This window comes from Pezoporus flaviventris, unplaced genomic scaffold, assembly GCF_033815535.1.
Source record: "Pezoporus flaviventris isolate CSIRO_AGI_PZ_B2104156 unplaced genomic scaffold, CSIRO_AGI_Pfla_v1 ptg000005l, whole genome shotgun sequence".
In the NCBI taxonomy this organism is placed as follows: Eukaryota; Metazoa; Chordata; class Aves; order Psittaciformes; family Psittacidae; genus Pezoporus; species Pezoporus flaviventris.
This window is the reverse complement of record NW_026892553.1, coordinates 20,083,650-20,096,230: the sequence shown is the minus strand read 5'-3', so window position 1 is coordinate 20,096,230 and position 12,581 is coordinate 20,083,650. Positions and strand designations below refer to the sequence as shown.

General features: G+C 48.1%; 1 protein-coding gene across 2 annotated transcripts in view; it reads right to left on the bottom strand.

Annotated features, from left to right (window-relative positions):
* Nucleotides 1–4,670: 4,670 nt before the first annotated feature.
* The window catches only part of GPC4 (glypican 4), a 65,794-nt gene continuing 57,883 nt past the window's right edge, over nt 4,671–12,581 (bottom strand). For both annotated transcript variants that reach the window (XM_061446268.1, XM_061446269.1), the window contains exons 5-9: nt 10,809–10,939; nt 10,462–10,608; nt 9,945–10,081; nt 7,771–7,946; nt 4,671–6,875 (exon numbers count right to left, since the gene is read on the bottom strand). In XM_061446268.1, the coding sequence (XP_061302252.1) occupies nt 6,667–6,875; nt 7,771–7,946; nt 9,945–10,081; nt 10,462–10,608; nt 10,809–10,939 (800 nt within the window). In that variant the 3' untranslated portion in view covers nt 4,671–6,666. The remainder of the gene's footprint in view (nt 6,876–7,770; nt 7,947–9,944; nt 10,082–10,461; nt 10,609–10,808; nt 10,940–12,581) is intronic.

Genomic DNA, 12,581 nt, shown 5'->3' with positions numbered 1-12,581 from the left:
CACCTCCCAGGAAGGGACTCTGCACCCCTTTTCTAACCACCAGTTTGCAGTTAAACACGCAGCACCCTCACACCCCTCCACCACAAGCTCCCTGGGGGCTCATCCCCATCCCTGTGCCAGCACAAGGCTCCCGACAGCTCCTCCTGCCCTTTATCTGTGCAAAGCACATCCCTCCCCATGTCCTCCATAGGGGCTTCCTCCAGGCAGGCAGCAGTGAGCAGGGGTGTCTGACAACAGACAATCTCTTTCACTGGGAAGCCAAACGTCAGGGTTACATCGCATGGAACACACAGGGAATAGAACACACCTAATTTATCTGGCTCGTTATTTTCAGACAGCTAGGCTCCGGAAGACCTCCATCAAAGACAACAGCTTCTTTGTCATAGGAACTCTCTTGGCCTCTGGCTAGCCCAGAGCCCTTTGCTCTCCAACACTGATCCCAACTGTTCCTGCTCAAACCTGACAGTTCCACCACAACTTTGGAGCAGCAAATCCTCATTGAACACTGAAGTGGTTTTGACTGCACAACCGACCACAAGAACTCCACAATGAATAAACAGTGATTATGCATTTTCATTTTTTTTTCCAAATTTGGGTTATTTTTTTCCTATGGGAAAAGCAAAAGTAGCAAATCCATCACATGCCAGCTAGAGTCCCCACTTGCCCCAGGACATGGAGACACTGGATCCCCTCCCAGTTTACCTCCTTGTCTCATTCTCTGAGACATTCTACCTGAAGCATCCTCAGGAAAGCAGCATAGCCTTTGCTAGTACCTGTTCAGAAATTCAGAGCAAACAACAAAATACTAAGGACTGTTGAAGTGAGAGCCACTTTTACTGCACTATCCCATGCATTCATCAGGGCGCCCGGCTCAGCTCCTCATCTGCAAACAGGGCCACTCAGCCCAGCCTCAGAGGGGTGGTGTGAAAACACACGCATTGAAAGCTGCCTCCAGAACCCTGCCTAGATTTATTTAGGACTGTACATACCAGCTCTGATACAAACAGACACTCTAATAGGGATGCAGACGAACGCAGCCATATAAAGAGAAATAAAGGAAGGCTTTTGGTTAAACCAGAATAGTTTTCCTACTGCAGCAACGCAGTTGCTGTGTATCTGTGATGTAGCCTCCATCAAAAAGCCCCTGGAAACGCAGATGCACCCCCTGTTAACGTCAGTGAAATGCCTCCTGTGGACTTAACCATCCTCAGATCTGCGCCTTGCACAAGACAGCAAGTACGTGTGTGGCACCGGCTGAACATGTACCACAATTAGCTTTAAAAATGTAGGATTTCGGCTATTGTTTCAGTTGCCTGCCCCTGGGGATCCTCAGCATTAGTGTAGTATTGATGATGCTAAATGGGGTTTTCAACAGAGCTGCTTTGCAGGCTCGCGAATGCCAAAACAGCATTTCAACCCATTAAACTTCACAGACGAAGCAATTTCTTCTAAAAATAATCATCAGTTCTTCCCACCAGTAAAAATAAAAGCCTGGCCAATTCCTACTGTGCCAAGTTTGCAGCAGGCTTGGGTTTTATGGCTGGGCTTATAAAAAGCAGGTTTCTAATGGAAACTCCGAGAAGAGCCGAGTTATAGGTGAAGAGCTGCCACCCTACACAACTGCGCTGCCAGCAGCCGAATGCATTCCACCTTGCTAATCCCGAACTTTCCTATTCAGAGGAAAAGAGGAGATGCCTTAACTCCTGCTAACATCCTCACCATTATGTCCATGCAAATACAGTCACGAGGCAATTACCAGCCCAGCCATTGTAGGGCTGACAATAGCTTGTGGAGCCCTTTGGAGGGGAAACAAATCCCCTCAAACTTCTCCAGGATTTTAAGTCTCATTAGTATAAAGCAGTTATGCAATTAATGAGGGGTTTAGCATATTGATTTGCATCGGATTATATGAATTAATGACACATGTAGCGGGACGCGATGGGAAGATGAGCAGCTACTGCGGGAATTCTATTACCACAACACATGAAAGAGGGGCACAGGCACCCCAGATTTCATGATGGGAACGAAGCTGCTCCCACTCAGCTCCTATGCAACCATTGGGGAAGCAGAAATATTACCTGGCTGTCAAAATGGCTTGAAAACCTGAGGCAGATTTGCCAATGTAAGGTCTAAGAGCTGCTTTTTAAAGGAAAACCCCTGTTTTAATAGTGACAGCAGTCTCTGGCTGGAGGTGAAATGGAGATGGATTGCAGGGGAGACCACCAAAGTCCATGGGTGACTCTGCTCCTGCTGGGACAGGGGGCAAACACAACAGGCTCCAGCATGAAAAGCAAAGATGTGGGGAAAGGAAGCGAGGAACACAGGGCAAGCTGCCATGAGCAGGCTGGAAGAAGCCCAAAAGGACAAAGGCTGTTGAGGTACAGCAGGTTCAGGGAGGAAAAAGCATCTTCACCAGCCACCCACCAGCACCCAGCCTACAGCACATGGAGAGTAAAGAGAGGAAGGCAACGCAATGTTAGGACATGCCATCAGCATCCTCCAGAAACCTCCCCATGGCTGCCTGCCCTTCCAGGGCCTGGCAGGTCCCCAGCTCTCCCTAACAGCCCAAGGGACCACTGGAAAGGATGGTCCATGCCTTCAAGAGAGGGACAAAAGGAAGGGCCATGCCCAGGCTGCCTTCCCCTCCTCCAGGGCGGGCAGCCCCTCCTTGCACCAGCAGTCACACAAAGGGCTCTCAACCCATGTAATCCATTAGATACAAATTACAGCAATTTAAGCACACTTGACCCAGAATTACAGCAAGCCCATAAAGAGCTGCGTCTTCCCAGGCAATTTACACTGTTACAAGCCCTCAAACAAACCACAGCAGAGGATTACAAACCAAAGAGCAGCAGCAACAAAAGAGCCAACCAAACCCAGAGAACACGATGCTTGAAACAGCATTATCAAGACATGAAAACCATTACATGGGGGAGCTCCCATTGAGGTGGTCCTAAAGATGTCACTATTGCACAGGCGTGCAGGTACCTTACACCATTCACCCGCAGCCACTTGAGAGAAAATGCTGTGGAACACAGAGCTCCTAAACCATTTGCCTACGAGATGCCATTCCCTGGCTCTGAGCAGCAGCCGAGCCAGCCTGCGGGAGCCAGGCACTGTCCTCTCGGAGGTCATTTACTGCCAGAGGGGCATTTGCTGGCAGTTCTTTGCTGAAGACCTTTTAGGGGTGAGAAGGGGTGTTTGAGGAGGCAGCAGTGGCTTTGGCACAGGGATGCTGCCCTAACCCAGCCTGCGTGCGGTGCTCATCCTCCTGGCTGCTTCTTCACCAGCTGCTGTGGGATGTTCAGAGCTTTAACCTGCCCTAGGGGAGACTGAGATGAGCTCTTAGGCAGAAGCTCTTCCCTGGGAGGGTGCTGAGGCGCTGGCACAGGGTGCCCAGAGAAGCTGTGGCTGCCCCATCCCTGGCAGTGTTCAAGGGCAGGTTGGACACAGGGGCTTGGAGCAAGCTGCTCCAGTGGAAGGGGTCCCTGCCCGTGGCAGGGGTTGGGACTGGAGGAGCTTTAAGGTCGCTTCCAACCCAAACCATTCCATGATACCAAGAGGCTGCACCTTCAGAATGAATGCACCAACTTGCCCAGGAGGACAAAAGCTGGGTTGGTTGGGCCAGGGAGGTGCAGGAGGATACTCCTTGCTGCCCTGGTTATTTGTTCCAACCACCCAGACAGCACAACATGAGGTTACAGGAGACCCATGATGTGCTCTGCTTATCCCCTCACTGCTCCCTGCAGTGTTGCACTGGAGGCAGGTCGGCAGGAAGGATCCAGCACAGTGGTTCAGGAGAGGCACAGGGCTGGCAAAGCAGCTCCTTTCAAGGGCTGGGGTTTTCATTCAGCCCTTAGGCTCATTCCCAATTCCATTAATTTTAATTATTAATTCTATGCCCAGGAATTTTTCTTTAAATCATCCTCGTACTATCAGTGATTATGTGGGAAACAAGAAATACTTGAAGGAAGGGAGCCCATGCCTTCCTCAAAGCCAGCAGCATGCCTCATCCCTACCCGTATGGTTTAGTTTACAAGCCGATTTCACACACAAACACAGAATCAAAGCAGGAACACAACTTTTGATCATCCTACAGTGATGTTTACTCTCGTTTCCTGTAGCCCCAGGTGACAAATCTGCCCTTTATATAGCAGAGGATGGTCGGTGCTATTAACAAAGTCAGCCGGACACACTCAAAACTGACCGCAGCTCTTTGCATTGGTGGCTTGTACCAAACTAAGGAATGACAATTAGTAAGCAAGCAGTTGTAAAATGATAAGTATAAATGCAGAAATGGGTTCTTTTTCCTGAGCAGACCCGCTCCAAAGCAGCATTTACAAGCAACTTTCTTACGTATGAACACTTCTGCCAAGAAGGAGGATGTTGGAGATTCAGCCCCTCCGAACACAAGGGCTTTTGTTCCCCCATTCTCTGAGTGCTGAAGAAGTTTAAGTCGCTTTCCTTTCTTTTTCTTCATTTAACTTTGCTGGCCCGCCAGCTGGGTGGAAGCCAGCGGGGTTATCCAGGCAGCCCTCACTGTGATGTATTTACAAGGGGAGTGCATCTAAGGTTTGTTTATTTCAGGATCCAAATTCAAACGGCTCGAACCATTTAACTAATTAAAGGGCAATCAGAAAATGCCATGAAACCAAACAAATCAGGAAAAGTCATGGAAACCATCAGCAATATTTAATGCAGAAATTCGCTTTGTTAGGGAACTGAGCTGAAAGAAAACAGCTGGATGGAGTTCAACCCTCTAAATTAAAAACCATCTAACAAGGTCTATAGGGATAACTCTTTCGGCTACATATTGGAAACCAGATTCACTTCTACCAAGTCCATGTAACAGCACTCAAAGCTAGAAAGGAAATTCCTCAGAACTGAGGTAGTTTCTAAGCATCAGCACATTTCCCAATGCCTCGCAAGGCAACTTCGCTATTTACAATCCATTTTTTCCCACACATAAATTGAGAATTTTCCCAATGTTATGGTTCCATGATTTAGCTTCTAAAGAAAAATAATCCAGCCAGAATCTCCCTACCTCTACTAACAGCATGTTTTAATAAATAACTGGCTACTTCTAGTAAAATTAAGCCTCCAGCATTGCTTATACCGGCCAAGAATACTCCTCCTTTATAGCTTTGCAGCAATTTGGTGTGAAAATATAAAAGTTGAATGTAATGCTGACCCTGAGCTAACAATAATGCTTCAATATAAAAATAGAAAATCATCCTTACAACACGAGGGTGGAACAGAGCACAGCCTCCCCCTCTGGATTGCTCCTCCGGCATCCAGCCAGACCCAAAGACTACCTAAAGCAAGAGGAGATGTGCAGAATGATTTTGAGTCTTTCCAAAGCCTTTTCTTGTTCTCCCTAAACTCTTTTAAAAGCTATTTCATCTCTTGTCTTAAAAAATATAGATTTCTTTTATCAATGAGTTGCTGCCATCCACCACAACACTGTTCCAACTGCAGAAGCGCAGGTAAGGAGAGGAGGGTGTCTCGGGTGATGCCGAAAAGCTGCAGTCAATTGGCTCCCAGGAAATCAAATACATGGAAAAGGAGGAGTTTCAGCCCTACCAGCTCCAACTCGGATTTGCCTGCACCAGTGCCACGGGGCACTGCTCACCTGCTCCTTCCCTTTTGTCCCCCATGGGAGAGGAAATCACAACTCTTGCACAAACCAATCCAACACCCCTCCCCTTCCCTCCCACTTCGCATCCCTCAAAACCAAACCAACACTAAGAGCCGAATCCAGCATTCACCTAACACATTTGCAGACGAGATACATGTTGGCATTTGGATCTGTGAGACGACAAGATGCTTCCAACTGAACAAGTTTAATGCCTTATTCCCAAGGGGGATGCACGTCAGGAACTGACCTACAGGAGTTACAGCTAATTGCAAGGATCCCGGGGGACAAACGACAACTCTTCCCAGTGCCAGAAGAACCGGAGCTCTCCTTAGTCTCTTCCAATTTCACCAAACCTCTTGTTTCTTTACAAGTACAACCTGCTCCTGGCATTAATGCCCTGTGCAAGCAGGCCACTTGGCACACTGACCAGCTCTGCCTTTGCCTCTTGTTATACCGCAGAATAAAGGCAAATCACTTCCACCTCTTTCCAGATAAGGCAACCAACATAATGTGGATAAATGGGAAGTTAACTACATGAAACACGTTTTCTGCTTGTTGGGCAGTTGGTTTTTCTTTCCCCCCATTAGATAACATGATAAATAAAACCTGCTTCTGTACAGATAGTTCTCATTTCGGAAACACAGACTTGTTACAGGCCAAGGAGACCCCAGGGCTCTTTCGTTTTTGTAGGAAACATGGTAAAATAAAATAAAATTTAAAAAAAGAAAAGTGATAAAGACACAAATGCAGAGCTAACTACAGGCTTGTATATACATTTCTGTTATCCACCTCTCACATGGATTCTTGGTGAACGGGACAGACTGGTACCCCCCGGTCCTGTTATTCCCAGCATACCAAGGGGAAAAAAAAATAACCAGTATCTTAAAACCAGTGGCAACATAGTAAAAACTGTACACTGTTGTCCATTAACTTAAAAAGCCAAGTCCCTAGATGGTATAAAAGTGAAAGCAGGTGCCTTCTAACTTTGATAATAAAAGTCTTTCCCCCCCCACCCCTACGCTGCACAATTATCTCCATTGTCTTTGCACAGCCAAGAGGAAGATGCTAAGGAGCAAGGCCGCTTGTGATAGACTGCCCCGGGCAGCGGCAGAAGTGTTCGCGTTCTTATCGCTCTTGGTGGAGCTCCCGGTGACTTCGGTGGCGTTGAACTCGAACTCCGAGGAGCACTGCTGGGGCTCGCAGCCGCTGCCGCTCTCCTCCCCGCTGCTCTCCTCACCTGTGGGCACAAACACGCGTGTTACCCTCCCGTGCGGGGCTGCGCGAGGCTTCGGGTAGGGGTGGGGAAAGGGGAGCAAGTTGGACTTGATGAGCTGGAGAAGAGAAGGATCCCTAAGGGGAGACCTGAGAGCAGCTCCAGTGCCTGAAGGGGCTGCAGGAAAGCTGGAGAGGGACTTGGGACAAGGGATGTAGGGACAGGCCAAGGGGAATGGCTTCAACCTGCCCGAGGGGAGACTGAGATGAGCTCTTAGGCAGAAGCTCTTCCCTGTGAGGGTGCTGAGGCGCTGGCACAGGGTGCCCAGAGAAGCTGTGGCTGCCCCATCCCATCCCTAGTAACATGCAAGGCCCGGTTGGATGGAGCTTAGAGCAACCTGATCTACTTGAAGATGAAGACAGGACAAGGGGTAATGGGTTCAAACTTAAACAGGGGAAGTTTAGATTGGATATAAGGAGGAAATTCTTTCCTGTGAGGGTGGTGAGGCGCTGGAATGGGTTGCCCAGGGAAGCTGTGAATGCTCCATCCCTGGCGGTGTTCAGGGCCAGGATGGACAGAGCCTTGGGTGACATGGTTTACTGTGGGGTGTCCCTGCCCATGGCAGGGGGGTTGGAACTGGATGATCTTAAGGTCCTTTCCAACCCTAACTATTCTCTGATTCTATGTCCCTGTTTACTGCAGGGGAGGTGGGCTAGCTGACCTCTAAAGGTCCCTTCCAATCCAAACCCTGCTATGGAAACAACCCTCCTCATACACCCTGTCTTAGACACTTGCTCCCACCCTCTTTACTAACACACTTCCTCACAGCTGATGCTTATCCAGCTACCCCATGTCAGCCTGAAATCCAGATAATAAGGGAAAACAAGGAAAAGCAAAAGGCAAATAACAGCAAACATACTTATGTCAATGAAGTCGACATCATTCCCACTATAGGCATTCTTCAGCTTGTTGGTCATCACCCGCAGAGCCATGATTTGCCGGCGAATCACCATGTCTGGCTTGGTAATATCGACTTCCACCTCGGGGTTATTCACTTGACTTGCTAAGCCGTTCCCAGTCACCGCAAAGTCATACCTGCAAAGAAACCATTCCTGCTGGTACCAGAGCTAAGAATCCTCCCAGAGCCCTTCTCTGCTTTCTTACCCCTCCTTCCCTCCCTGCAGCCTGAACAACCTGTGGAATTAAACACGGGTTTCATACAGCCTGTGCCACAAAGGCAGGGGAAAGACAATTTTCTCCCCAACTTGAAAAGAGGAGGAGATCTGGGGTTTGCAATAATAATGGCTTACAATAGCATAAATCAGCTTGCTGCAGGCCACAGAGCAAAACAAGCTGCTGAGGTGCCCACGTAGGTGGCACTTTTGGGAAAACAACCTTTGGGGCTACAGTTATCCCAGAGAAACCTATAGTAACTGTTGGGGGCAAGAATATCATTCTGCCTTTGCATAATGGACCTTAACCACCAAGCTGGGGTATTAGACGTGTACTTCTCACCACGCAGCCATGAGATGCAATTTCCCTAATAACCCCAGCAGGAGAAACATCGGTGATGCTGAAGGTAACGTAACTATGGCAGAGAAGAGCTGCTGGTCTGAGGAGTGTGTGCTTGGGTCTGATCACACCTGTGGCCTCTTGGCTTAAAAGAGAGGCTGAGCAACAAAACCCAACAGAATAAGTCTCCTGAAATGGGTATTTCATCTTATTGAGCAGGGATATGACACTTTTTCTCCCTCCTCCAATTACCTGACTTACACGAAAAATCATCACTTATGAGAAGAAAACATTTCTTTTCTTAGTTATGGTGCCAATAGCAGTACCATGGGAGAGAAAAGACTATCAACAGATCCTGGAGACCAGGCAATGAGTTACAAGCATACATCCAAAGGGCTCAAATGCTCCCCTGTATACGGAAAGGTTGTTTGTTACTACTGTAAGTGATGATGGTGGTTTTGTTATTATTTGTGATCAATATTATGTCTCAAAGTAGTCAGAGAGCCAAAAGAGAAACCAGAGCATGGAAAGCAACTGAACTTTGGGCTTACTGGAGCCACAGAGAAAAGGGGAACAGCAAAGCAAAACATCTTGCACAACCCACATAGGATGTCCAGCCTCCTCTCTGTGTCCTTGCCCCCTGCTGCCAAGTCTCCATCTCTCCTCCTTACTGGGGCCAGCTTTGCATGTACACTGGGGAGACCTGCTGTGAAAAGCCCTGTACAAGCTGCTGAACAAGCCCTCAGGGGAGCAGAGCCATTCATTTCTTGTTGCAGACACCCAAACCATCACCCTGGCCAAGCAAGGCAGCTTCAGGCACCCACAAAAGGGTGCAAAGTGGATGTGGGATGGCTCAGTCCTGTGCCCCAAAACTACCAGGGGTGAAACCTGCTATTACTTAGAAAAACTGCTGGAACAGCCTGGATGACTGATTTGTTGGGTGTTTTTTTTTTGTTTTAATGGAACATCTTGGATATTGCTTATTTCCTCAGTAAGCAAACAGAAAAAAAAACTTCTATTTCCAAACTCAAACTCCAACAGTTACATAAACCATATGACAGAAAACCTTTGGCTCATTCATGTGTTGGCAATTTCTTCCTTACAAGAAAAAAAAAAATAAGGTTTGGAACTATTTTTCCATCAAAAGTGTGCATGGAAAGCACTGCCCCCCTCATGCCACTGACCTCTGCAGCGGAACAGAGGACATCTGACCAGCGTCCATCTCCCCTTGCTCAACTGGGCAACAACACGAGCATCCCCACTCTGCAGCCGTGATACAGGACTTTGTATAAATCACCTCCCCGAACCCATGAGCAACCACTAACAGGGAGGTTTAAGTCCGAGAGGAGATGCCATGTCTGGGTATCTATACTCAGCTCTCTCCTTTCAAATAAACCACCACGCAGAGCTTGGACAACCCTTTAGCTTGGTGCTCAAGCTCTCCCATCCACAAGAAAAAGAAGGGATAATGGCAGCGGCCTGTCTCAGGGGAGCTGGGATCACTCCTGTAGGAGAAGAGCACTTGGGGAAAGACTGGGGTGAGAGGGAGAGAGTTAAGCAGGGGCAGCAGCATGGCCAAACCTGCTCTTGGCGCTCCCGTTCCAGCACTCATTCTCATTGACAGTGCCTACAGACATCTTTTCATCGTTGCAAATGTTGCCAGGGAGAGATGACCAAAACTTTTTGGCTTGCTTCAGCTTCTCTTTCACATCAGTAACCTATTAAATAAAAAAAAAAAAAGAAAGAAAACAGGACATAATCCAGAATACCAAACGCTCATTAAAAGTGAAGCCGGAAAGGTATTTTTTATCACAACAGACGTGTATAGGCCAGATCTTCAGGCTGCGTGTTTTGATGGTTGATTTACTTCTTTAATACAAAATTAAACACCGCTCCTCACACATTACTCATGAGCCAAGCCTTTAAAACAGGCCCTTTTCTGACATAGAAGCGCTGAGGTAATTCACGTCTAGAGCCATGGGCAGATTACACCCCTCCGAGAGCCGAGACAGCCAAGGAATATTAAGAAACCCTATAAATTACAAGTGGAAAATTACACGCTGCGGCACAGGGGTGCGAAGCAGGACCAGGCACTCACCAGCCGGTCCAAGCTCGTGCCGGCGGCTGTGGTTGGCCTCTCCTCCGGGTTGTAGGGCCTGAAGCGAGCACCGAAACCGCTTTCGGAGATGGAGCGCGCGGCCCGGCCCTGGGCAAGAGGTTTTGGCTGGCCGCATCCCTGGAAAACCTACACGAGAGAAGGAAAGGGTTTTATGAGGTGAGGTCACAAGAGCCTCCCTTCTGCACGCTCCCACCCAGCCCCTGCCTCAAATAATGCATCAGCTGTATACAGACTTGAAAAGGCATTAAAGAAATAACCCGTTGATGAGAACAGGGAAATAGAACACAGTGGATGAATAAACCAAAGCGTCCCCTTGGCCCATTTACCTTCTGGGACACCTGCATGCTGTTCTCCTGCATGTTCATGATGGCATCTGAAATCTTCACATCAATGGGGTCCATGACTGACTCGATATTGAAGGGACCCTCCAGCCTCTCTGCTACCAGCAGCATCGAATCTAACACAAAGAGAGAAATGAGGGATTTTAATGGAGGAGCTTCAAGACTAACAGGTAACAAGGACAACAGATGGAGCACACAGATGTTCACCACCACAGCGTTGCTTCTGACCAGCACACATAGAATCATAGAATAGTTAGGGTTGGAAAGGACCTTAAGATCATCCAGTTCCAACCCCCCTGCCATGGGCAGGGACACCTCACACTAAACCATATCACCCAAGGCCTCGTCCAACCTGGCCTTGAACACCACCAGGGATGGAGCATTCACAACCTCCCTGGGCAACCCATTCCAGTGCCTCAGCACCCTTACAGGAAAGAATTTCCTCCTTAGATCCAATCTAAACTTCCCCTGTTTAAGTTTGAACCTGTCACTCCTTGTCCTATCACTACAGTCTCTAATGAAGAGTCCGTTCCCAGCATCCCAGTTTGCTCCATTCCCAGAGCCATCACCAGGCACTTCCAGGCTGCCAGCCCCGAGCTACAGGCTCATATACATCAAAAGCCATGTTAAAGGAGAGAGAACCATCGCAGCCTGCCAACAGGCAGTCTGTAATCAGCTCCTCCCATTAGAACAAGCATTACTAACACCCTCCTCTCCATCCTCAGTTATTAAAGGATGTCTTGTGTCATTTGTTTTTCAAGACTGCTTTCAAAGCCACTGGCTTCCTCATGGTGCTCCTGAATGCAGGACACCAATGGGAAAGGGCTCAAGATGACCATCATTACCAGCTCTCCCTAATGGAAAGCTACAGGCTTTGCCATGCCTGGGGAAGCCAAGGGATTGCACGGACAATTTGCACCGGGGAGACTGCATGAGACCAGGGTAAATGCTGTTGCTATACATATATATACATACAGACACACACCCATATATCTCTCTGTATATACACACCTCATTGTGCACTGATGTCCTTGGCACACCTCTAGGCAAGGGGAGATGGAAAAGTCCCCCAGCCAACACTAGGTCATTCCTCCCGTGCCGACACGCACGTCCTCATCAGATACATCATTAAACCCAGCAGCTACTGAACATCCACTACTTCCTCTGGGAAATTATTATTGGCATTAAGGCTTTTGCTCTGCATTGCATTTAAGCCCTCTCTCTGGTTCTCCTCTAGAAGGTGCCTCCAGGTACACACCTCCTGCTAAGCACTCCCCTCTCCTTGCCCATCGCAACCTTTATTTCACAACAGTTTTCACCACGGTACCTCCACCCCAAAGCACACTGTTTGCTCGTCTCCTCTCCTGCATCACTTCATGATGCTCCGCACAAACTCATCGTTCCCCAGTTGCATTTAATTCTTCATTTTTTCCTAGCCTGTGTGATTTAGGAGGCCAGGGCACAGCCTGTTTCTTCACTCTGACCCTGAAGAAACCCTTTCCTGAGGAGCTCCTCCCCACTCCTGCTCCCTTCCATTAAGGAGAAATGGGCATTTCCCATTTCTGTTAATTTCTCTTGCAAAGTTTTTCTCATGATGTTTATCCTCCCAGTGCAGAAGGTACTTTCAACAAGCAGAAAACTGATGGGGGCTCTGGCTGTCTCTTAAAGCCCTATAAAGACATTCCATATACTGCACAATTTAGTAACAGCTCTGCCTTAGTGCCCAAGCCATGTTAAACTACACTAAAAAAAGCCATA